Source organism: Jaculus jaculus, chromosome X, assembly GCF_020740685.1.
Source record: "Jaculus jaculus isolate mJacJac1 chromosome X, mJacJac1.mat.Y.cur, whole genome shotgun sequence".
NCBI lineage: Eukaryota > Metazoa > Chordata > Mammalia > Rodentia > Dipodidae > Jaculus > Jaculus jaculus.
In genome coordinates, this window is record NC_059125.1 from 120,611,622 (window position 1) to 120,635,494 (window position 23,873).

The 23,873-nt window shown below is 38.6% G+C and overlaps 1 protein-coding gene across 1 annotated transcript in view; it reads left to right on the top strand.

Annotated features, from left to right (window-relative positions):
- Positions 1 to 1,068: 1,068 nt before the first annotated feature.
- The window catches only part of Sh2d1a (SH2 domain containing 1A), a 31,623-nt gene continuing 8,818 nt past the window's right edge, over positions 1,069 to 23,873 (top strand). Inside the window, exon 1 of the mRNA XM_045139943.1 lies at positions 1,069 to 1,205. Coding sequence (XP_044995878.1) covers positions 1,069 to 1,205 — 137 coding nt within the window. The remainder of the gene's footprint in view (positions 1,206 to 23,873) is intronic.

The window sequence follows — 23,873 nt, forward strand, 5'->3', positions numbered from 1 at the left end:
ATAAAACACTCGTTTTATCTCGAAGCAAAAGACAAATCACCAGTTGAAGGATTTGTTTTTTCTTTCAAGATCCTTCAAATATATAATCTGGAACATCTTTTTTAAAAAAATATTTATTCATTTATTTAGAGAGATAGATAAAGAGGCAGATAGAGAGAAAATGGGCACACTAGGGCCTCTAGCCACTGCCAACAAACTCCAGGCTCATGTGCCACCTTGTGCATCGGGTTGCATGTGGGTACTGGGGAATCAAACCTGGGTCCTTAGGCTTTGCAGGCAAGAGCCTTCTCCACCAAGCCATCTTTTCAGCCCTGGAGCATCTTTTGGCATACACTGTGATTTCTATAGGATCTTAGACACAATCAGTATTTGCCTGGGACCAAGGTTTTTCAAACAGTTGGGTGTGTGGCTTAGTAATAGTGTACTTCATTGATGAGGCCCCAGATTCCACCTTCAGCAAGAACAAAAGAAAGATTGTTAAAGTTCCTGGGGAAACTCTTGCCCAAAGTTCATTGCTCACAATACTTCTGATTCTGTGGAAACCCTCCATGGCCATGTTCAGTGGTGTTTGGGTACTGATACTTTTAATGTCTTAGTACTTTCACTTTGTCAATCTGTTTTTGCCCTACAAGATGACATGCACAATTTGCTTCTATCATCAACCTTTTGGGTATTAGTCAAGCTAAGTCATTTTTGGTGGCTTTATTGGTTGGGGGAAGGACACAAGAACAGAAGCTTCACCAAAGCTCTTTCTTATCTGTGTGAAGGATCTATCTGAAGTGCCTGTACAGCACAAATATTGCAATGTCCTTCCAGTGTTCCTCCCCTCTCCATATGAACCTTGTACTGGAGAGTGACGGATCAATCTCTGTGGCAAGTATGAAGCAGCTAAATTGCTGAGCTCATTTTAAATGAAGTGTGAGAAGAGGTTTTAAGGCAGATAGACAACATCCTGTTGTTTGGGGCGCTTGTCTCTTTTTTGGCTCACTTGTGCCTGGCTGCAGCAGCAGCAGCAGTGGCATCTGCTTTTCATCTTCCTCCTGGGTCCACCCAAGAGTCCACCAGGCCATGGATGCTGTGACTGTGTACCATGGCAAAATCAGCAAAGAGACTGGGGAAAAGCTCCTGCTCGCCACAGGACTGGATGGCAGCTATTTGCTGAGGGACAGTGAGAGTATCCCAGGCGTGTACTGCTTGTGTGTTTTGTGAGTATACATCTATACATATATGTACGTATAGCTTTTGGCTGTGGTGGTAGTGTATGGCTAGGCATATGACCTGATTATGCCATATTCAGGGGATGGGGCATCTTTTGAAAGGGCAGGAGATCTGAGGACTCTTCCATTGCCTTCTCAAGGCCCCGAAGCTTTCTCAGGTTGAGCCCAGAGTTGGGATGGGCAGTACTTTGGCCTAGATCCTTCCCTAAGCCTTTTGTTCTCCAGAAGGGCCTGGAATTTACCTTCCTTATAAGAAAGGCTCATGCTCAAGGCTTCGGTGTTGACCCTGGGTAGCACCAGAAAGGTGGAGCCCTGGGCATGGTAAACGGGTAAGATTTTGGACCATGATCTCCTGAGAGGAGAAAATGCCTCTCTCTCTAGCTCTCTACAGGTAGATTTGGAAGTATCATCCAAATGGGAAAGTATCAAGTTATGGAGAAAGAGGTCAGCAAGGAAATGAAATCTATTACTTTAAGAATGTAATTATCAGTTATGTCAGAATGCTGACATGGGTGTGTGTGTGTGTATGTGTGTGTGAACTTAGATCTTTGAGTGTGCTGATTGCCTCCCTTTGTGAGATTTATGCAGGAACAGGAGATGTCCCAAGTAGGACCCTTGGTCAAAGTTAGGACTGACAATTGTCATAAAATACAGGGAGGGGAACCACCTCCGTAACGATTCAGCTTTGCTCTTGGTCTAGGTAACCTCAGCCATCATCTCGCCAGAGCCCCAGTGGCTGGCAGATGTGAGATCTAAACCTGCAGCAGACAGATTCTAAGCTTGGGCCCTCAGCAAATTAGCCTCTCAGTCCCTTAGTTTGTTCATTTATTAAATGGCTATCACATTGCCCAGGATAGTGTATATAAAATGCTACCATGCATAGAAAGATATGTGCAGTGGATTTGACACACAGCACATGTCAGTAACTATAAGCCACGGGCATTATAATATTAGGATTCTTTGTTTTTCTTCAGTTTCTCTCAGCACTCTTGGGGCCATTTCTAAGGAAGGACCCAGTTCATGTGTTATTGTCAGCAGGGTAAAAACGCCTACAAAAACCCTAGTTCAGCACAATGGTCTCTACACAGAAGCAAAACAAAGGAAAATACTTGCCAGTGAATTTAGTACGTGATGATATGCTGCAGAACTTTGAAGTTCTTTCTGGGTCATAAAAGCAAGTTTACATGGAGGCTGGTATGAGAGGAATATAGAAGCCAGACCTTATTTGAGGCAGTTCTCAGGCCATGCTAAGTACATTTATCATAAAGTTTTCAAGGTGAATATGTGGAACAAGTAGGTATCTTCAAAGTGCTGAGGATGGAATCCAGGGCCTTATACATGCCAGGCAAGTGTTCTGCCGTTGAGCGTCACTGCCAGCCCTGGGTTTGGATCTTTGTTTTGCTTATATGGTGGTTGTCTCCAAGTGGAATCATGAGAAGAGCAAGAAAAGGAAACTATGTTTCTTTGGCTCTTATTTTCTGATCAAAAGAAGGGAGGGGCTGGAAAGATTGCTCAATGTTTAAAAGCACTTGCTTGCAAAGCCTGCTGGCCTGGGTTCAATTTCCCCAGCCACTCATGTACTCAAGATTCAAAAAGTGATACAAGTGTCTGGTGTTCATTTTTAGTGGCAGGCGGCACTGGTAAGACTCTAAATAAATAAATAAATAAATAAATAAATACAATTAAGGATAAAAAGCAAAGGGAGAAGTAAGTGAGTTATGGGTCTAGAAGGCTGTTTCAGGCAAGCTGACAAAGGAAGTAATATGTTTTCTTATCTAGAGATAAAAATGAAGGTTCAAAAGAAGACTGAGCAGGGGAGAGAGAGCCGGAGACAGTTTGTGACAAGGTCTACTTAATATTTCCATCTTACTCATAACCTGGCCATTCTTGAAGATTGCTGAACATGGTCTTTGTGTCTTCTGTGAAACCTGTTTTCTTTTTAAATTTTTTTTGTTTATTCTTATTTATTTATTTGAGAGCCACAGACAGAGAGGAGGAGGGAGGGAGGGAGGGAGGGAGGGAGGGAGAGAGAGAGAGATAGAGATAGAGAGAGAGAGAGAGAGGGAGAGAATGGGTGTGCCAGGGCTTCCAGCCTCTGCAAACAAACTCCAGATGTGTGCGCCCCCTTGTGTATCTGCCTAACGTGGGCCCTGGGGAATCGAGCCTCGAACCGGGGTCTTTAGGCTTCACAGGCATGTGCTTAACGGCTAAGCCATCTTTCCACCCCGAAACCTGTTTTCTTTAATGACTCTATCAAGAATGAGTGCCCTCTCCTCATTTCTGTCACTATTTTTATTAGAGGAGCTTTAAGTTTTCTGGGATGTATTTGATTGCCTATAGTTAGGTTCTCTTGTATTGTCTCTAATACTATGCACGTACCTTACATAAAATTTCCACTATCAGTTCTCCATGAAAAAAAATCTTCTGAAGTAACAGAAAACAGGCCAGTGGAGAGTTTTCCTTTTCTGTGTCTTTAGACTGATGCCCTGGGACTTTAGTGTCGTAAGGGTTTTCAGGGTAACAGCCAAGCGCAGCAAACAGACAAGGATGAATTGTCTTTCTCAGTTTTTCAACCTTTTGGAGCTGAATGCCACTTCTTTTTTATTAGTTATGAACACAATGTGTATACAGCCATGTTGGTACCATCGTTAGCCTCCTCTCTGTCCTCCCCCCTCTGCAGGGACCCTCATCATTGAGGAATGTGGGTCATGCATTTTGGGGTTAGCCTTCAGTTATGGGTAAGAGGCAGTGTCTCTGTGCACAATGTTCCCACATGTGGCTCTAACAGTCTTTCTGCCCCCTCTTCTGCGAATTTTCCTGAGCCATGTTGGGCTCATTTTAGGTTTACTTCAGTGATGAGGTCTTGAGAGCCTCAGTGTCTCTGGATATCTGGTTTGGTAGGAATTGAGTGTTCTCTGTGTCTATCTCCTTCACCCTTGTGCTGGTACCAGGTTCACCAAGAAAGCAGTACTCTTGCTCATTTCCCCAATTACTCTTGGTTTTAGTTGGGGCCCTGGTGAGGTGTGATGAGCTGACTCCTCAGGATCTGAGTCCATCTTTCCTTCTCCGGAAGGTGTGGCATGGCTAGGTGGATTCCATCTTGACTGGAAGTCCCTGAATGTCACTTCGGATACACACAAACATACCATTTCCTTTTAATTGGCACCACATTGTAATCACAAATTTTATTTTGGAATAAACAAACAAAATACTGATGCTTATGATAATACAGTAGAAATAATTTAAAGAGTGTCATGTAGGTATGAACAAGGTTTACCTATCAAACATGCATTGATTGTAATGATTTCTCAACCTATCTTTTGTTTATTTCCATTAACCAGAAAGTTTTACTTTTCACTGTAGTCATAACAAATTTCATATGATTTTCAAGATATAGTTCAAATTGTACTTTCAAACTATTCTTTCCCCTTTCCAAGATCAAACCCTACTTGTAGCTTTTGATATGGCGTTTTCTTCTCTTCACTTTTAGGGAATAGCCTCTCCCCAAAAGATTTCCATTTGCAGGATTGCTACCATTCCCTTAAAATGAGATGTTTTCTTCAAATTATTTTCTCTAAATAGATTTAGATTTTTTTCTATTTCTATTAAAGTAGTTCTTTACATTTATTTATGGTAGAACATTAAGGAACAGATAATGGTACTGAAGGAAATATCATTTAAAGACAGCGTTGGGAGCTGGAAGAATGATGGCTCTTTGGGTAAAGGCATTTGTTTATGAAGCCTGATGACTTGAGTTCAATTCCCCAGTATCCATGTAAAGCCAGGTGCAAAAGTGGTACATGTGTCTGGAGTTCATTCCCAGTGGCAAGAGGCCCTGGTGCACCTTTTCTTTTTCCCTTCGTCTCTCCCTCTCTCTCCATCTCTGTCTCTATCTCTCAAATAAATAGATATTAAAAAATAAAGACAGCTACTGGGGCTGGTTATATGGCTCGGTGGATAGATTGCTTGTCTAGCAAGCATTAGGACCTGACTTTGATCCCTAGAATCCATGCATGGCATGATGTCGCACACCTTTAAATCCAGCACTGACAGGCAGAGACAGGAAAGACCCCTGGGGCTCACTAGCTAAGGCCAATGAAAGATGCTATCTCTAAAAACGTGGATGGAAATTGAGAGGGATGACACCTGAGGATGTTATCTGTCTTCTACATGCACCCAGACATATATGTCCACACACATCTGCACATACATGTATACCTGTGCATACTTGAACATGCACACACATATACCAACACATGCATGTGTACACACACACACGCACGCACACACACACACACACACACACACATATTAAAGAAGACATTTATTAAAATTTAATTAAATTTTCTTCAATAATTTAATGAGGCAATTTTTATAAATTACTTATTTACTTATTTTGAGATAGAGAGAATGAGCAAGTGATATATATGTGTGTGTGTGTGTGTGTGTGTGTGTGTGTGTGTGTGTGTGTATAAATGGAGAGAAAGAGAGAGAGAGAGAGGGAGGGAGAGAATGGATGCACCAGGGCCTCCAGCCACTGAAAACAAACTCTACATGCATGGACCACCTTGTGCATCTGGCTTATGTGGGTCCTGGGAATTGAACTTGGGTCCTTTGGCTTTGCAGGCATCATTTAAAAATATTTTTATTTATTTATTTGCAAGTAGAGAGAGAGAGAGAGAGAGAGAGAGAGAGAGAGAGAGAGATAAAAGAGTGATAGAGAGGATGGGTGCATCAGTGCCTCCAGCCAGTGCAAAAGGACTACAGAAGCATGCATCACTTTGTGCATCTGGCTTTACATGGGTACTAGTGAGGAGAACTCAGGTCATTAGGCTTGCAGGCAAGTGCCTTAACCTCCAGTGTTTAAGGGACCATTTTTTAAGGGCTGTATGGTAATACAGCTACATGGTGAATGTTCCACATTTTTGCTGAATAATTCAATTTTTAAATTATATATTCTATCATGAATTATGTTTCGTAAAGTAAATACTTCCTTTTATCTAGGATTATTTCCTTTTGTGATTTCCACATGTAGAATTTCTAGGCCAGAAAAATACAAAAAAAAAATACAAACAACTTAAGACTTTTTACATATACATGATTTCCCAAGTACTTTTTCCTAAATGATAACTGAGTATATTTATACTCTTTTTATTTTTCATATTATGTATTTATTGCACTCTCGCTCTCTCTCTCTCTCTCTCTCTCTCTCTCTCTGTGTGTGTGTGTGTGTGTGTGTAGGGCCCCATAGGCTCAACTGTGGTGCTGGCTGCAGCAAAATGTTGGGTGTCTCGCTCCACTGCTCTTCTGCCCAGGCTTATTTTGAGCTGGAGTCTCTTTACTGATTCTGGAATTTGCAGGGCTTCAATGATTCTCCATTCTCTGGTCACAACTGCCATGTCTGACTGGGGTTACAGGAGTAGGTGGCCATATCGAACTATTTATATGGGGTCTGGAGATTTGAACTCTGGCAGTCTCAGGCCCTTAAGGTCTCATTAGATTTTCATGGTTGTACACTCTTAACTACTGAGCCCTTTCTCCAGCTCATATTTTAGTTGTTTTTAAGTGGTATCTAATGTCTCTTTATATGGTTTTCAAGGTATTGTATGTTCCCTTTCATGAAATAGCTATTTGTATACTTTCACCATATAATAATTTGGATATTATGGCTTTACTTAACACATTACACACACACACAAACACAAACAAAGATCTTTGATCAGTTTCAGATATACTTTCTCACTTTGGTATTTTTCATTATTTTTCAAAAACATATGAAATTTAACAATTTTAATATTCAAATCTATCATTCATTTTCTTTGTGATTGATTTCTTCTTTGATTCCCAGATTAAAATGTCCTTTCACCTTCAGAAATAGAGAATTGTATTTCAGTTTTTAAGCAACTTATGGATTTAATTTATAGTCTCTTTAATTACATTTTAACTTTATCTATTATTTATTTGCAATGAGATACACACACAAACACAGAATGCCAGGGACTTTTGCCACTACAAATGAATTCCAGATGCATCTTTGTTCACCTGGCATTACATGGGTACTGGGGAATTGAACCAGGCTGTTAGGCTTTATAAACAAGTGGGCTGGAGAGATGGCTTAGTGGTTAAGCGCTTGCCTGTGAAGCCTAAGGACCCGGGTTCGAGGCTCGGTTCCCCAGGTCCCATGTTAGCCAGATGCACAAGGGGGCGCACGTGTCTGGAGTTCGTTTGCAGAGGCTGGAAGCCCTGGCGCGCCCATTCTCTCTCTCTCCCTCTATCTGTCTTTCTCTCTGTGTCTGTCACTCTCAAATAAATAAATAAATAAATAAATAAATAAATAAATAAATAAATAAATAATTTAGAAACAAGTGTCTTCAACTGTTGAACCATATCTATAGCCCTTTAATTTAACTTATTTATTAAATTATTATTATTATTAATTTTTGAGGTAGGGCTTCACTTTGGTCTAGGCTGACCTGGAATTCATTATGTAGTCTCAGGGTGCACTTGAACTCATGGTGATCCTCCTACCTCTGCCTCACAAGTGCTTGGATTAAAGGCATGCACCACCATGCCTGGCTAATTTTATTTTTATGCACATAAAAGATGTAATCATATTTTGGTGTGAGACAGCTATCAATTGTCCCAATATGATTAATTTAATTGAACTTTCATACTGCAGTTTTCAGTTTAATTTACTAGTTATTAAAATAATTATATATATATATATATATATATATATATATATATATATATATATTTTTGTGGTTCATGCTTCTGGAGTTCATTTTATATATATATATATGACATATTACATATAATATGTCATATATATAATATATATGATACTTATTGGTTCTAACTTTTTGGCTCAATTGATCTATTTATTCATTTATAATAGTACTATAGTACCATATGATTGTAATATGTTTAAATTATTTTATATTCTTACAAATTGGTTCTTTGTGATTAAAAATTTTTAAAAATTGTTAAGTTAAAATAATCTCATTTGGGGCTGGAAGGAAGGCTTAGCAGTTAAGGTGCTTGCCTTCAAATCCAAAAGTCACAGGTTTGATTCCCCAGGAATCATGCAAACCAGATGCACACGGTGGTGTATGTTTCTGGAGTTTGCTTGCAGTGGCTGAAGGCACTGGCATGCCCATTCTCTCTCTTTCTCATAAATAAAATAAAATTAAAATCAAAAAAATCTCATTTGGATTACATTAAGTTCAATGACAAATTAAGAATTAATTCTCAACTGTAATGAATTACTCTTCTCTTTTAAATAAACATTATGTCTCCCTATTTATTGTTTTTATTTATAACTATAAATAAGTTTTCCTTCCATAGGTCTTACACATTTTTTAGTTTTTTTGTTTTGTTTTGTTTTGTTTTACAAGGTAGAGTTTTGCTCTAGTCTAGACTGACCCAGAATTCACTATGTAGTCTCAGACTGGCCTTGCACATTTAAAAAAATAATCTTTTTGTTTATTTTTGTTTACTTATTTGACAGTGACAGACAGAGAGAGAGAAAGAGGCAGAGAGAGAGAATGAGAAGGAGAAGGAGAGAGAGACAGGGACAGAGACAGAGACAGAGACAGAGAGAGAGAGAGAGAAAGAGGCAGAGAGAGAGAATGAGAAGGAGAAGGAGAGAGAGACAGGGACAGAGACAGAGACAGAGACAGAGAGAGAGAGAGAGAAAGGCTTGTCAGGGCCTCCAGCCACTGCAAACAAACTCCAGAAGCGTGTGTCCCCTTGTGCATCTGGCTAACTTGGGTTCTGGGGAATTGAGCCTCAAACCAGGTTCCTTAGACTTCACAGGCAAGCGTTTAACAGCTAAGCCATCTCTCCAGCTCACTTTTTTTTTTCATTAAGTAGAAACTGTGCGGAAACATCATGTGTCGGGACCATCATTTCCCTCCTCCCTCTCCCCACTCCACTGAAGGCCCTCCTTAGCAGGACTGCTGGTATTCACCATAAGGTAGTGGATTATAAATTGTGAGAGCATCAGTCAGTTATTGTGGTGGGGGAGATGACTCTGGATATTCCCTCTCACCCTGTGGCTCTAACAATCTTTCTGTCCCCTCTTCTGCAAAATTCTCTGAGCAGTGGTGGGTGTGTTTTAAGGCTACTTTAGTGTTGAGCTCTCATCAGCTTCTGGATTTCTACTTTTGTATGGTTTGAGTGTCTTCAGTGTCTACTTCCATCACCCTGGCTTACCACAGAAGCAGCACTCTTGCTCATATAGTCAGTTCCTCTGTGGTTTCACCTGGGCCTTAGCTGATGTGTGAGGAGGGGTGGTTCATCTGCCAGGGACTCTGCTATGTTTTCTTGTCTTGTTGACAGATTTTGGTTGTCCTTGGTTCTCACTGCCCTCTGAAAAAATAGATTCTCCAACAAAGAGTGAGATCAGCATAGGATAAGGGGTATAGCCATTGTTAACTTAGAGAGCTGTTGATAGGTGTAGTCTCTCTTGTGGCCGAAAACTAGTGGGAGTTTTTCATTGGAGACCATAATCTTGATCTCCGTAGGATTATTACTTGATTCCCAGTTCCAGATATGGGTTCCTTTACACTGAGTGGATCTCTTAGCCAATCAGAGAGCAAGTGGTTACCCACCTAGGCTGTGTGCCACTATTGTGCAGGTGTGTACATCTTGTCAGGCTGGTTGCGTTCATATAGCAGGGCTATGTGCTTGCTCACAGTGTTGTTGGAGATTTTTCTCTAGCAGCTCATGTACCACTTTCCAGTACTATATGGGCTAACCATTTGGGAATTGGTTTCTTTTCAGATTCTACATGGATCTCTTCGTTGTATTTTGTATGTCAGCAGCATGTGTCTTATCAGCAATAGGGTCTTATCTTTTACCTCAGGCAGATAATAAAGCGGTCTCATACATTTTTAGTTAAATGTATTTGCCATTATTGTATATGAGTGTTTTTGTCATAAAAGGAACCTTTCTACTATATTTTCAGTTGCACAGGAAAGCTCTGATTTTATGTAATTCCATTCTATTCATCCAATATACAAAATGCTCTTATTGTGTGAATATATTTGTTGATTCTATTCGGTTTTCTAGGCCTATCACATTTCTTTTCATCATTGGTGCATTCACTTCTCACCCCTGATGCAGATGGCCACTGGGGAAATCTTTACTATGCACTGGCATTGCTTGCTTGTGATGAGAAGAAAAATAAATCAAAATCTTTCAGAAGTTAACTTGAAAAAGTAGCTTACTTCCATAATTTGTATCCCTTTACAATACATATATGACTTGCTGCCTATCTGATGAAAGTTTTGGAGGAAATACTATTATAATTCTTTAGCCACAAGGACACCTAATGATGTCATTTGACATATATTTCTCTAGATCAAAGCAATATTTTTATTCATTGCCTTTTTTCAAAAGGGTGACTGAAAATAAAGTGCCAAAATGCTGAATTCTAGAAATAGGGGAGGAGAAGTAAAATAACATTTCATCTCATCAGTTGGAATAAAGGGTACATTGTGGCAAGGAAGAGTGTGGCAATGAATTTAAGATTATAACTTAATTTAATAAGAAGTTACAACTTAATTTACAGTTAGTAATGAAAATTCTATTGGGTATGTGCAGTGATGCCACATTATCATGATAGCACATGTCATAAAAATTATTTGAATTTTTTGAGTACAATTTGCTAAGAGCAGAGTCATCCTGAAGGACAGCCTAGGAATAAAAATGCCACATAGCTGGGCAGGTGGGGTGGGACATGCCTTTATTCCCAGCACGCAGAAGGCAGAAGATTGCTGTGAGTTTGAGGCCATCCTGAGACTATATAATGAATTCCAGGTTAGCCTGGGCTAGAGCGAGACTGCAGATTGCAAAAAGGAAAAAAAGTCACACATAAACTACCTATCAAATGGACAATGCACATCATGCTAATATGCTAAGTACAGACTCTGGTTAATAATATAAAACTAAAGTCTCAAGATTAAACTGAAGTTGTCCTTTATCCTAAGGAAAGGGGAAATCTTTATTTCTTCTGGGCCTTCCCCTCTGGGACTCTCAAGGTCACCTTCTCCCTTTAGCTCTCTTCCTTGTCTTCCCCCTCAATAGTCAGCTCTACCCTATGCTCAAGCCAACTCAGACTGTTTTTGAGAATTTTATTTCTGAAATTACTTTTAAGATCAATCTGTTAATTCCTTGTCTCTTATATAAGCGAGGAATAATACAATGGTGATTCAGAGCACAAACCTTTCAGCAGGCATCTCTGAGTGTGCAGCGCTTACTTTTAATTAGCTGTTTTACTTGGACAAGTTACTTGAACTTTCTGTGACTCTGGTTATCTGTAAATCAGGTGATGATGACAATAGGCTCATTACATAGTTTTATCATTAATCTTGAAATTGAATTACTATATAGTGTTCTGAAAATTCATATACATTCTGAAAGAATGATGTTCAGATCATAAAAAAATTCAGAAGCCTCTTCAAAGAGAGTATAGGCTCAATAATAATTGTATTGCATGCTGTTCCTTTGGGTACAGGATTTATGTTTAAAATTTAGTTACTTCCAGGTGTGGTAACTTATGTCTGCAATCCTAGCATACTGGAAGCAAGACAAGAGGATCACCATAAGTTTAAGAATAGCCTGAAATACATAGTGAATTTTAGCCTAGCCTGAGCTATTGTATGAAGCCTTGACTCAAAAATACCTCCCAAATCAGATATATAATTGTTTTTTGAACTTTGTATATAGCACTTCTTTGTGTAGAGGCCACGGCTATAACTTTGTTTGGTTAGTAGTGTAATATAGAGATCAAATGTAGCTAAACTTTTTCTTTGAGGATATTCAAGTGGTATGAAGAAGGAATTGATATGGTTTTGCCAACTTGAAATGAAGGTCTGTCCACTACACTGACCTACTAAGAAAATAAAAATAGATTGAATGGCTTTCTAGTGTGTACTTCTAATTTGAATTTTTTTTTAAAAATTTATTTATTTATTTATTTATTTGAGAGCGACAGACACAGAGAGAAAGACAGATAGAGGGAGAGAGAGAATGGGCGCGCCAGGGCTTCTAGCCTCTGCAAACGAACTCCAGATGCGTGCGCCCCCCTTGTGCATCTGGCTAACGTGGGACCTGGGGAACCGAGCCTCGAACCGGGGTCCTTAGGCTTTATAGGCAAGCGCTTAACCGCTAAGCCATCTCTCCAGCCCTTGAATTTTTTTTTTAAAGCTTAGGGGACAGCTTTAAATGAAATAAAGAACAATTTTAATATCAGCTACTAGATAAGCACATGCTTTATAATCATTAAAATGAAAGCTATTATGAATATGATTTAATGGCAACAATTTAAAATACTCTAGTGTTCTCTACCAAATATTTATTTTCTGGGTTTCTTTTCAGCATACATTTTTTTACATTCTAAGCTAATCTTCAAGTCCGAAAGTCATCTGAAAGGGAGAAAAAAGTGACAATTAATCTATCTCTTGGACTTATTTGTATTAATAGAGAGAATTAGAGGAAAACTAATCCTATAAAGCATGTAGCAATTTTTAAAAATAATTATTACATTTTCCTGATTTGTGATTTGTAAAGTTCCAAACTGTATTTTTTACTTATAAAAAAATCTTATGGGGCTGGAGAGATGGCTTAGCAGTTCAGGTGTTTGCCTGCAAAAGCCTAAGGACCTAGGTTCTACTCCCCGGAACCCACAAATGGCAGATGCACAAAGTGGCACATATGTCTGGAGTTCGTTTGCAGTGCCTGGAGGCCATGGCATGCCCATTATCTCTGTTTGTTTGTCATTCTGTCTGTCTCTCATAAATAAGAAATAAATAATTTAAAAATCTTACTAGTCACTTAAATAAATCTATAGGTAAAATTAATATGCAAGAATGGCATTACATTGATTTAAATTTATTCTTGATTTTACACATGAAGGGACAGACAGTTTTGAGTAGTTGTAATTAGTATGGTGTTTCCTAGAATCCACATTTTACATGTGCCATCATTTTATGCCAATATGGTTTCTGTACTAAATATTTTTCTTTCTTTCTTTTGTGGAAAACACAAGATTCTAGTACCTTTGAATTCTAGTATACTTTAGAATAATTCTTTCTGTTCTAATTTCTTTATTTTTCTTTATATTTAATATATGTAAAACTTGGAAATAGTACTTGTATAAATTTATGACATACAACATGATATTTTAAATGTGTATATGTATATTATATTCTAATGAGTAACTTGAGTAAATAACATGAATTAACTTATATACTTATTTTTTTGTGATGAGAACTCTTAAAATCTTCTCCTGGAAACTATTGTGAATAAAGTACATTGTTATCAACTGTAGTCATGCTGTGCAGGAAACCTCTTGAGCTTATTCCTTCCATCTAATAGAAATTTATTTTCAGGTTTTTAAAAAGAATATTGTTGTTTTTTCAAGGTCAAGTCTTGCTCTAGTTCAGGCTGACCTGGAATCATTATGTAGTCCCAGGATAGCCTTGAGCTTGCAGCGATCCTCCTACGTTGGCCTCATAAGTGCTGGGTTTAAAGGAGTACACCACTGTGCCTGGCTTATTTTCAGTTTTCTTTTTAACTTTTTTATTGACAACCCCCATACATATACACAATGGGTCCTGATCATAATCTCCTACCACCACCATTCTTTGTTCCCCCTCAATATCTCCCTTCCATTGAACACCTGCTTCTTTCTAAGTAGTTTCTCTCCTGTTTGATGTCATGCTTTTTTTGCCCTCACATTAGGCGGATATTGTGCAGGTAAGGACAGACAGAGTGGGGCATAAATAACAAAACAACTTTGTGTCTGGAAGACAGGATTCCAAAGTACTCCTCCCCATCCTTTGACTCTTACATTATTTGTACCACCTCTTCCACAATGATCCTTGAGTGTTGGAGGAGTGGGTGATAGAGATGTTTCTCTTAGTATTGGACACTCCACTGTCACTCCTTAGCACTTTGATGAGGTTTATATCTCTCCATTGGTCACCCCCATCTGAAAAGAGAAGCTTCTTTATCCAAAGGTGAGAGCAGCACTATTAGATGGGCATGAACAGATAAGTATTTAAAGGGCAATTGCGTGGACATGATAATTGAAAATTTGTGCTCATTGATCAGCATTTTCTCATTTACTCTTCACTGTCCCCATACTACTATTCTATTATCAACTTCTGTGAATTCAATGTTTTTTTTTTATTTCATACATTCATATCTTACAATATTTGTCTTACTCTTTCTTGCTTATTTCACTTAACACAATGTAATCCTGGTTTATCTACCTTATCACAAATGAGGGATTTCATTCTTTGAGGATGAATGGTATTTCATTGTGTGTTTTTTCTTGGTAGGATCTTGCTCAAGCCCAGGCTGACCTGGAGTCCACTATATAGTCTCAGGGTGGCCTCAAACTCACAGTGATCCTCCTATCTTTGTCTCCCAAGTGCTGAGAATAAAGGCATGCACCACCATGCCCGGCTTTTTTTAAAATTAGTGTATAGTGTGCATAATAATGGGTTGATTGAAAATATTTACATACATATTTTGATCATATTTACTGCTCCATTAATCTTACCTTGTGTCCATTCCCTTCTTCTTCTAGTCCCTGTCCTTTTTCCCAAATAGCCTCCTTTCTACTTTGATGGTATTATTTATTTATTCTCTAAAGACTGAAACAACTGACAAAGCTTAAGCTTATAGTAAAAATAAAACTGCGTCCTAGGAACTAGGGGGAGGTGGGACAGAAGTGACCTTGGTAAGTGAAATAAGCCAGCCTGACATAGAAGTTGTTATCAATATTCCCAGGGATGTGTAAGTGTTCTCTTTGCATTTAATCTTTCTGACTTCACTATTTGTACAAAATCACCTGGAAATCTAATTAAAATGCAGATTCTGGGGCTGGAAACATTGCTCGATGGTTAAATTGCTTGCTTGCAAAACCTGACAGTCTGGGTTCGATTCTCTAGTACCCATGTAGGCCAGACGCACAAAGTGGCACTGCTGTCTGGACTTCGTTTGCAGTGGCACTAGGCCCTTGCATCCCCATTCTCATTCTCTCCTTATAAACAGACACATAAAATATTAAAATATTAATATTAAAAATAGATACATAAAAATATTTAAAAAAACTTTCTTTAAAACACAGATTCTGATTTGGCAGGTCCGGGCTGGGTCCTGACAGTGTGCTTTCTTAGACGCTCCAGTCCTGTTACCCTAGGAATACTTTTTGAGTTGTGCTGTTGGAGATCTGTTCCACCTATGACACATTATAATGAGAATTGGCTACAGGGGATCCTTGGTTAAGAAATTCTGTGACTTCAAAAATAGGCGTGTGTGGGGTGGAGAAATCATAAACTGCTGGTTTATGTGAGGGGTGAGAAGATGTTGTCCATTCAGAATTCAAGATGTTAGAGGTTGCTAATTTGTTACTATCAGATGCATTAATCATGAGAAAGTTTTATGTGTCATTGACACCAGTTTGTTTGGAGGCTGAAGGAGGTAAGAGCTTTTGAAGTGGTGCTCAGGTTCCTGCTGCTTAACTGAAAGTGAGATAAGATCAGATACGGTAGGAAACAATTTTCAAAACATACTCATTTATTTTGAGTAAGTGAGTAAATGAAGCTGAGGAATAATAAGGCGACATATTCATGTATGTTTAGAACCCAACTGCTTTAGAATGTTGCCACCATTGTACTTGCTTGGTTGCAAAGATTTTAAACAAGGCCGTTTTCACATTATACTTAATGTTACTGAATTATTCCCATTAATTGTTTGCCATAGAGAAAAATGGAACCAAGGACCTATGCTATTCTTTGATTCCATTATTTTTCTAAGTAGCTTTAAGAAAGTCCCTTAAACCCCTATGTTTCAAGTTCCTATGGTGAAACTAAAACCAAATCTCTTTTTTGTTCCCTGTGGAGAACTTACCTAAAATCAGTGTACTTTGAGATAGATTTCAATTAATTAAAATAAGAGTTTAACAATGTGATTCTTTTTTTTTGTTCATTATTTATTTATTTATTTGAGAGCTACAGACACAGAGAGAAAGACACATAGAGGGAGAGAGAGTGAGAATGGGCGCGCCAGGGCTTCCAGCCACTGCAAACGAACTCCAGATGCGTGCGCCCGCTTGTGCATCTGGCTAACGTGGGACCTGGGGAACCGAGCCTCAAACTGGGGTCCTTAGGCTTTACAGGCAAGCGCTTAACCGCTAAGCCATCTCTCCAGCCCAACAATGTGATTCTTTATTCAGCATATTTTATACATGACTCAAACATTCTGGTAAATCTTCATAATAAAATTAAACATTTCTTGTGATCATACCAATATTTAAATTTATCTTTTATTAGTTTCCCATATCAAGTGAACCTCATTAGAGTGTTTTAGATTTTTTTTGTAGTTCTTGAAGTAGTCAGTACTGATAGATATTGATTAAAAGTATAGCAATTTAATTTCACATATTTGAAGGTTTGAAGGTTTTCAATTCTAAAGGGAGTTACTGATAAATGTGGTCCATAATGTAAGCATGACCCTCTCTTTTTGATATTTTGACACCATATGTTCTTTTAAGTTTTAACACATTGATTTTTAAACCTTTGGTTGTGTACTAACCAAAGACCCTACTGATCTAATCCTGTGTCTAAGAACAACAACTAACAAACATTAAATAAGGTCATAGTGATTTATATTCAGTTTCAAAACTTGAAGTAATTCAGTATAAAGTTTGCATAACTTTGTATGAAGGCAATATTAGGCAAATTGTGAAAAATGTTCAATATAACTAATCACCAGTGAAATGAAGACCCAGCTACATCTCACCCCAGTAACAATGTCTATTATCAAAAAATCTAAAGATAACAAGTGCGAGTGAGAATGTAGAAAAAGGGAACCCATGTACACTGCTAGGAGTAGTGCAAATTATGGAAACCAGTATGGAATTCCCCCCAAATTAAAAATAGAATGTCTGTATGATCCAACAATCCTACTTCTGTGTATTTAGCCAAAGAAAATAAGATTTGTATGTTGAAGAGACACATAGTTGCTGCTGCACTATTTACAATAGCCAAGAAATGGAAACGACCTGAGAATCCATCTGTTGAGGAGTGGAATTCTGATCACCTATAAATTGAATGAAATCATGTCATTTGCAGAGGTGTTCATGCAAGTAAAGATCACTATGTTAATTGAAATATGCAGCCAGACCCAGAAAGACAAATATCACACGTTCTCATTCATAAGTAGAATTCAAAACAACAACAAAACAGCATTGGTCTTGTGGAGGTTGACAGTAAAATGGTGACTATCAGTGGCCAGGGAATAGTAGTAGAGAGGAGGAATGGAAAGTGATTGATTACCATGCATTAAGTTATAGGTGATGATAGACAAAAATAATGTACTTTAAATTTCAAAATACTGTAAGAAAGAATTTACATATTTATACTTTAATAAAATGATAAATATTTGAAGAGATATATGCAGTCTAATTGTGGAGGTGGGGAATGTAAGAGCCACAGGGTGGCAAAGTATACTTTAAGGACACTGTCTTCCTAACATGATCTGGCTGGTGCATGCATGACCTCCAGTGGTTACTGATACTTCCCACAAGACCTGCACTGTGTTGAGCCCATAAACATTTTAACACAAAGGACAAAGTAGTACAAAAGGATTTAGACAACAAAATAGAGGAAGAACTGCCTTGAAAGAGGAGGGTCCTCAGTGGACTTGTCGGGGGGTGGGGAGAGGGGTCAAAAGACTTTTGTGACGGGAACACGAAATTACAGTAATGGTCATGTATTAAAGTTCTCAATAAAAAGATATATCCAGCCTGGATTAAATATTATACAAAATATGCATGCATAAAATACCCCCTTACATCATTAATTTACATACATTTATGTTTTGTGCACCAGTTAAAATTAAAAAATATATTTGTACTTTCTTCAACAAACTAAGTAGCATTCCATGTGTAGTAAGCTATAATAATTCTACATTCACTAGCATGGGGATCAAGAACTGGGGCTGTAGAATCATATGGGCCTAATTCCATCACAGTTTTGCCGCTTTCTCTCTGCTCTAGCATTGGTTTCTTCACTTCTCAAAGTTTCAGTTTCCTCACCTATAAAGTGCATTTCATGGTATGAAGGTCATAGTATTTTTTTTTTGCTTTATTTATTTATTTATTTATTTTTATCTTTTCACAATTTTTATTAACATTTTCCATGATGAAGGTCATAGTATTTTTGAGGGGTCTGGAGGAGACAATGCATTACTATGGATTAAACTGTGTTCCTTCAAAATTCATGTCTTGTGATTTCTTTTTAACTTTTTGTGTGCATATGTGTGTGTGTGTGTGTGTGTGTGTGTTCGTGTGTGGAATGCAGGCATATGGGTGCCATGGCATGCATGTGGGTCAGAGGACAACTTTTGGGTTCATCCTGTCCATTTGAAGCAGTATTTCTTTATATATATATATATATATAAAATGTCCCTATTGGGTAGTGGGGGAAATGTGCCTCAGGGTATTCCTACCCACTTTGTTGGCTCTTACAATCTTTCCATTCCCTGTGCTGCAATGTTCTCTGAGCTATGGCAGGCCTGTTGGCAGTCCAATTTAGTGTTGAGTTCTTTGAAGCCCCTGGATGTCTGCTTTGATAGGTTTTGACTGATCACCATGTCTGCCATCATCACCCTGGAGGCACTGCTTCTATTTCAAGTTCTCCTGGGCCTTGGCAGATGTGGAAGAGGTGACAAGTCTCATGGTTGGCTGTCAATTATCTTCTTGTCTTATCATGGATTTCGATTCTCCTCCATTTTCTCTGCCATCTGTAAAATAAAGCAGATTCTCCAACCAAGAGTGAGGACAGCTTGGGTAAATGGGGCTGTGCAGGCCTGGAGGGATGGCTCAATGATTAAGGCATTTGCCTGCAAAGCCAAAGGATCCAGGTTCAATTCCCCATGACTCATGTTAGCCAGATGCACAAGGGGGTGCATGCGTCTGGAGTTCATTTACAGTGGCTGGAGGCCCTGACAAGCTCATTCTCTCTCTCTCCCTCTTTCTCTGTCAAATAAATAAAATATTAAAAAAAAAAACTTAAAAGAGGGTGTGCAAAGTTATTTTGAGGGATTTTTGGTATGCAAACCCACTCTTCTTATCCAGACAGCAGTGGGACTTCTCTCTGAATTTTGAATAGTTTCCTAACCATGGGATTCTGACTTGGTTTCCAGTACCAGATATGAGTTCTCTTCCATTAAGGGGGCTTCATGCTCAATCAGAAAACAGTTGGTTATCCGCAGAGGCTGTGTGCTATTACTGCACAAGTGTGTCCTTCTTTTCCAGCTGGCTGATTTCATGGTCTGCAGGGTCCCCTGCTTATTCAAGCTGTTGGTGACAGTTTTCTTCCAGCAGCCCCCAAAGGACTTTCCAGCTCTGAGGGCTAGCCAGGAGGGAGCTAGTTTCCCTTTTGTATCCAGCATGCATTACAGTGTTCTGTAACTGCAACCTGTAGTGACCTCAGCAATAGGGTCTTATCTTTTAGCTCTGGCAGGTAATTAAGTGTTTTAGCAATGGCCTACATTGTTTTGGGGACCTCATGGTTCTTTCTGTGAGGCAGGAATTCTCTTGGTCTTCTGCTGTTTTCCTTTCTTTCTTTCTTTCTTTCTTTCTTTCTTTCTTTCTTTCTTTCTTTCTTTCTTTCTTTCTTTCTTTCTTTCTTTCTTTCTTCTTTCTTTCTTTCTTTCTTTCTTTCTTTCTTTCTTTCTTTCTTTCTTTCTTTCTTTCTTTCTTTCTTTCTTTCTTTCTTTCTTTCTTTCTTTCTTTCATTCCTTGCCTAGAAGTTCTGGGAAATTCTCCTGACTCTGCCTTCCATCTTGCTGTCAGAATGCAGGGATGACAGAAACCCACTACACCTTCCACCTTTTTACATGAGGTCTGAGATTAGAACAAGCAGCTAGCCCTGTATCCACTTTTCTATCTCTTTATACTTTGGGGTGTGTGTGTGTGTGTGTGTGTGTATGTTTGTGATGAGTGCATGTGTATGTGCCCATGCAACACCCCATGTGCTTGTTTGTGGGGGAGGGGTGAGCAGAACATTTGGGGTCCTACTCCTTCACTCTTTTGCCCAGTCTTATTTGAGAAGGACTTGCTTACTGATCTTAAATTGTATTGTTTGTTGTAAAGACTTAAAATTCTCAAGTCTCTGTTCCCATACAGAACTGACGTTACAGATGTGTGTGAACATGCCCAGCTGTTTATATGGGTCCTGGTGATCAAACTTGAGTGGTCTATCAAACCTCCTTAGGCCCTCATGCTTGCACATAAAGTCTTCTTAATTGCTGAATAACCTCTATCACCCCAACATTTATATGTTAAAACCCTCACATCGATGTGTCTGTATTTGGAGATAGGGTTCCTAGGAATGATTCAGATTAAATGGTTCATGTAGCTAAAGTCTTAATCTGATAAGATTGGTGATTTTACTGTCTATTTTTTGGTATATATGTTGTGTGTAATATTTGGTGTGTGTGTGTGTGTGTGTGTGTGTGTGTGTGTGTGTGTGTGTGATGTACTCACATATGTGCAGATATGTGTGTCTTAGGTAAATGCATGTGGAGGCCAAAGGAGGATATTGGGTGCCCTCCTGTATTGCTATTAGTCTCTATACCTCTTCAGCATTATTTTCTTTAGAGTGTCTTACTGAGCCTGGAGCTGGTGTTTTTGTTAGACTGTCTTCAAAGCAAGCCCTAGTGACTTTCCTGCTTCTGCCCTGTTCAGCACTGGTGTGGCTGGCATGCATGACCATGCCCAGCATTTTATGTGGTTGCTAGAGAATTGTGCTCAGGTCTTCATGCTCACACAGCAAGTGTTCTTACTTACTGAGGCATATGCTAAGCCCTGGATTCATGACCTTATAAGAAGAGGAAGTACCCATGATTAAGGCAGAGGTCATACAAGTACATTCAAGGGTGGCTTCTTACAAGGCAAAAGAACTTTCAGATATCTTGAGCTTGGATTTCTTACCTCCGTAACCATGTGAAATAAATTTCTATTTAAGCCGCCCCATTTATGGCATGTTGTCATAACAACCTAAGTAGATGAACACAGGTAACCCCATTCTACTTTCAATGTCCATGAGATCAATTGTTGCTGTAGCAAAACCAATGGGGAGGGAAGGAGAAAATTATTTTGTAACTCATTAATGGACAGAGGCTGGAGAAATCATGCGGTTCATTAAATATAATGTTGGTAGAATTGTAGACGTTAAAAATCATCTTAGGGCTGAAGGGATGGATTAGAGGTTAAGGCATTTGCTTGCAAAGCCAAAGGACCCAAGTTCAAGTCTTCAGGTCCCATGTAAGCCAGATGCACAAGGTGGCACATGCATCTGGAGTTCATTTGCAGTGGCTGAAGGCTCTGTCACACCCATTCTCTTTTTCTCTATGTGCCTCTTTCTCTCTCAAATAAATAAAATAATAACTTTTCAAAAAAACATCAACCTAGTGAGGGCTTAGATTAGAAATGAGGGTTATTGGAAACTGACAAAAAGATGGTCTTTGTTTAAAAAGTGGCAAATAATTTGTCTAAGCTGTGTTTCTATTTTGTGGAAGATAGAATTTGTGAGCAATAAAATTGGCCATTTAGGGCTTAAGTGGATAAGAGCACTTCCTGTGCAAGTATGAAGGCATGAGGAGACCTGAGAGACCACTGAAGTTTTATTTCCAGGAATCATATAAACAGCTGGGCATGGCCATACTTGTCTGTAACTGCAGTCTCATAGGAACAAAGACCTAATAATCACTGGAGCACACAAAAATTGGGTAGTTAGCTTAGATTTTTCTCTCCTCCCCTTCCCTCCCCTCCCCTCCCCTCCCCTCCCCTCTCCCCTATCCTCTCCTCTTCTTACCTCTTTTCTTTTCTTTGTCCTATTCAAGATCAACTTCAAGGCCTCAATGCATGCTAGGTAAGCACTCTACCACTAACCTACACCTTAACCCCACTCCTGCCTGTGATGATTTGTAAAGAAAGCTTTGAAGGAGTGGCTTGGTTCCTTCAGATAACTTATTATTAAATGCAAAGAAGAGAAACAAACTGAAAAAGATTATGTGAAAAAAAAAATAAATCAGAGCCTGAAGAATTGATAAATTCTCAGCCTATTTATATTAAAAAAATTTAGGGGCCAAGAGTGGTTTGTTATGGTTTGAATTGTATACTCTCCAAATGTGTTTAAACCATTATCCCCAGTAGGAATCTATTTGGAGACAGATCTCTAGATGGTAAGGTTTAATGAGGGTGTATATCTGGACATGGTGGTACATGCCTGTAATCCTAGATATTAGAAGGCTGAGATAGAAGACTATGAGACAAAGAAAGAAAGAAAGAATGAAAGGAAGAAAGAAAGAAAGCAAGCAAGAAAGAAAGAAAGGAAGGAAAGAAGGAAGAGGAAAGAGGGGTCCCAGTCTAATAGGATTAGGGGCTTTACAAAAATAGGAAGAGGGAATTTTTCTTTTCTGGTCCTCAAAAGTAAAGAGCCAAGACCACAGAAAGAAAACCATCCTTGCTGGTACCTCAATCTTGACCTTAGGCTGTAGAATGTGAAAAATACATTTATTTTGTTTAAGACAATAAGTTTATTATATTATTTATGGCAGCTGGGCAGACTAATAGACTGTGTAAAATTTTGGCATATAGCAAAATTCAATTATAGATTTGCAACATGCCTATAAGCAGCAGTAGGGAACAATGTTTACTGTCTTAGTATTTTAACTGTATTGGCTACATTTATTTTTTCTCTTTATTTCCTTATTTTATTTATTTTTATTTATTTATTTGAGAGAGAGAGAGAAAGGGGAGGAGAGATAGAGAATGGGTTCACCAGGGCTTCCAGCTGCTGTAAATGAACTCTAGATGCATGCACCACCTTGTGTATCTGGCTTATGTGGGTCCTAGGGTATTGAACCTGGGTCCTTTGGCTTTGCAGGCAAGTACCTTAACCGCTAAGCCATCTCTTCAGCCTTATTTTTTCATTTTAATTGATATATAATTGTATCATAATTATGAGATGCGTTTTAATTCATGTATATCTTGTGTCCTGCTGACATCAGGGAAATCGGCATGTTTGCCATTTTAGACATTTATCATTTCTTTGTGATGGTAAAATTCAAAATTCTCAACAACCTATTTTGAATTATACAATTACAGTTGTTGTAAGTCATAGTTATTGCATTGTGATATAGAACAGTAGAATTAATTTTTCCTCTCCATCCTCACCTCTGTACCAGTGAACCACTATTTCCTCCTCCTGCCTTCTTCACATACTTCGCAGACTCTGTACTGTATTCTGTACTTCTTTGAGATCAACCTTCTAGCTTCCATATGCAAGGCGGAATACGTAGTTTTTCTTTTTCTGTGTCTGACTTATTTTACTTAACATGATATCTTCCAGTTCCATGCATGTTGCTAAAAATGACAGAATTTAATTAGTTTTTAAAAATAAAATTTTAAATATTAAAAATTTTTATTAGTTTATTCTTATTTATTTGAGAGTGACAGACAGAGAGAGAAAGAGGGAGAGAGAAGGCTGGAGAGATGGCTTAGCAGTTAAGCACCTGCCTGTGAAGCCTAAGGACCCAGTTACAGGCTCGACTCCCTAGGACCCAGGT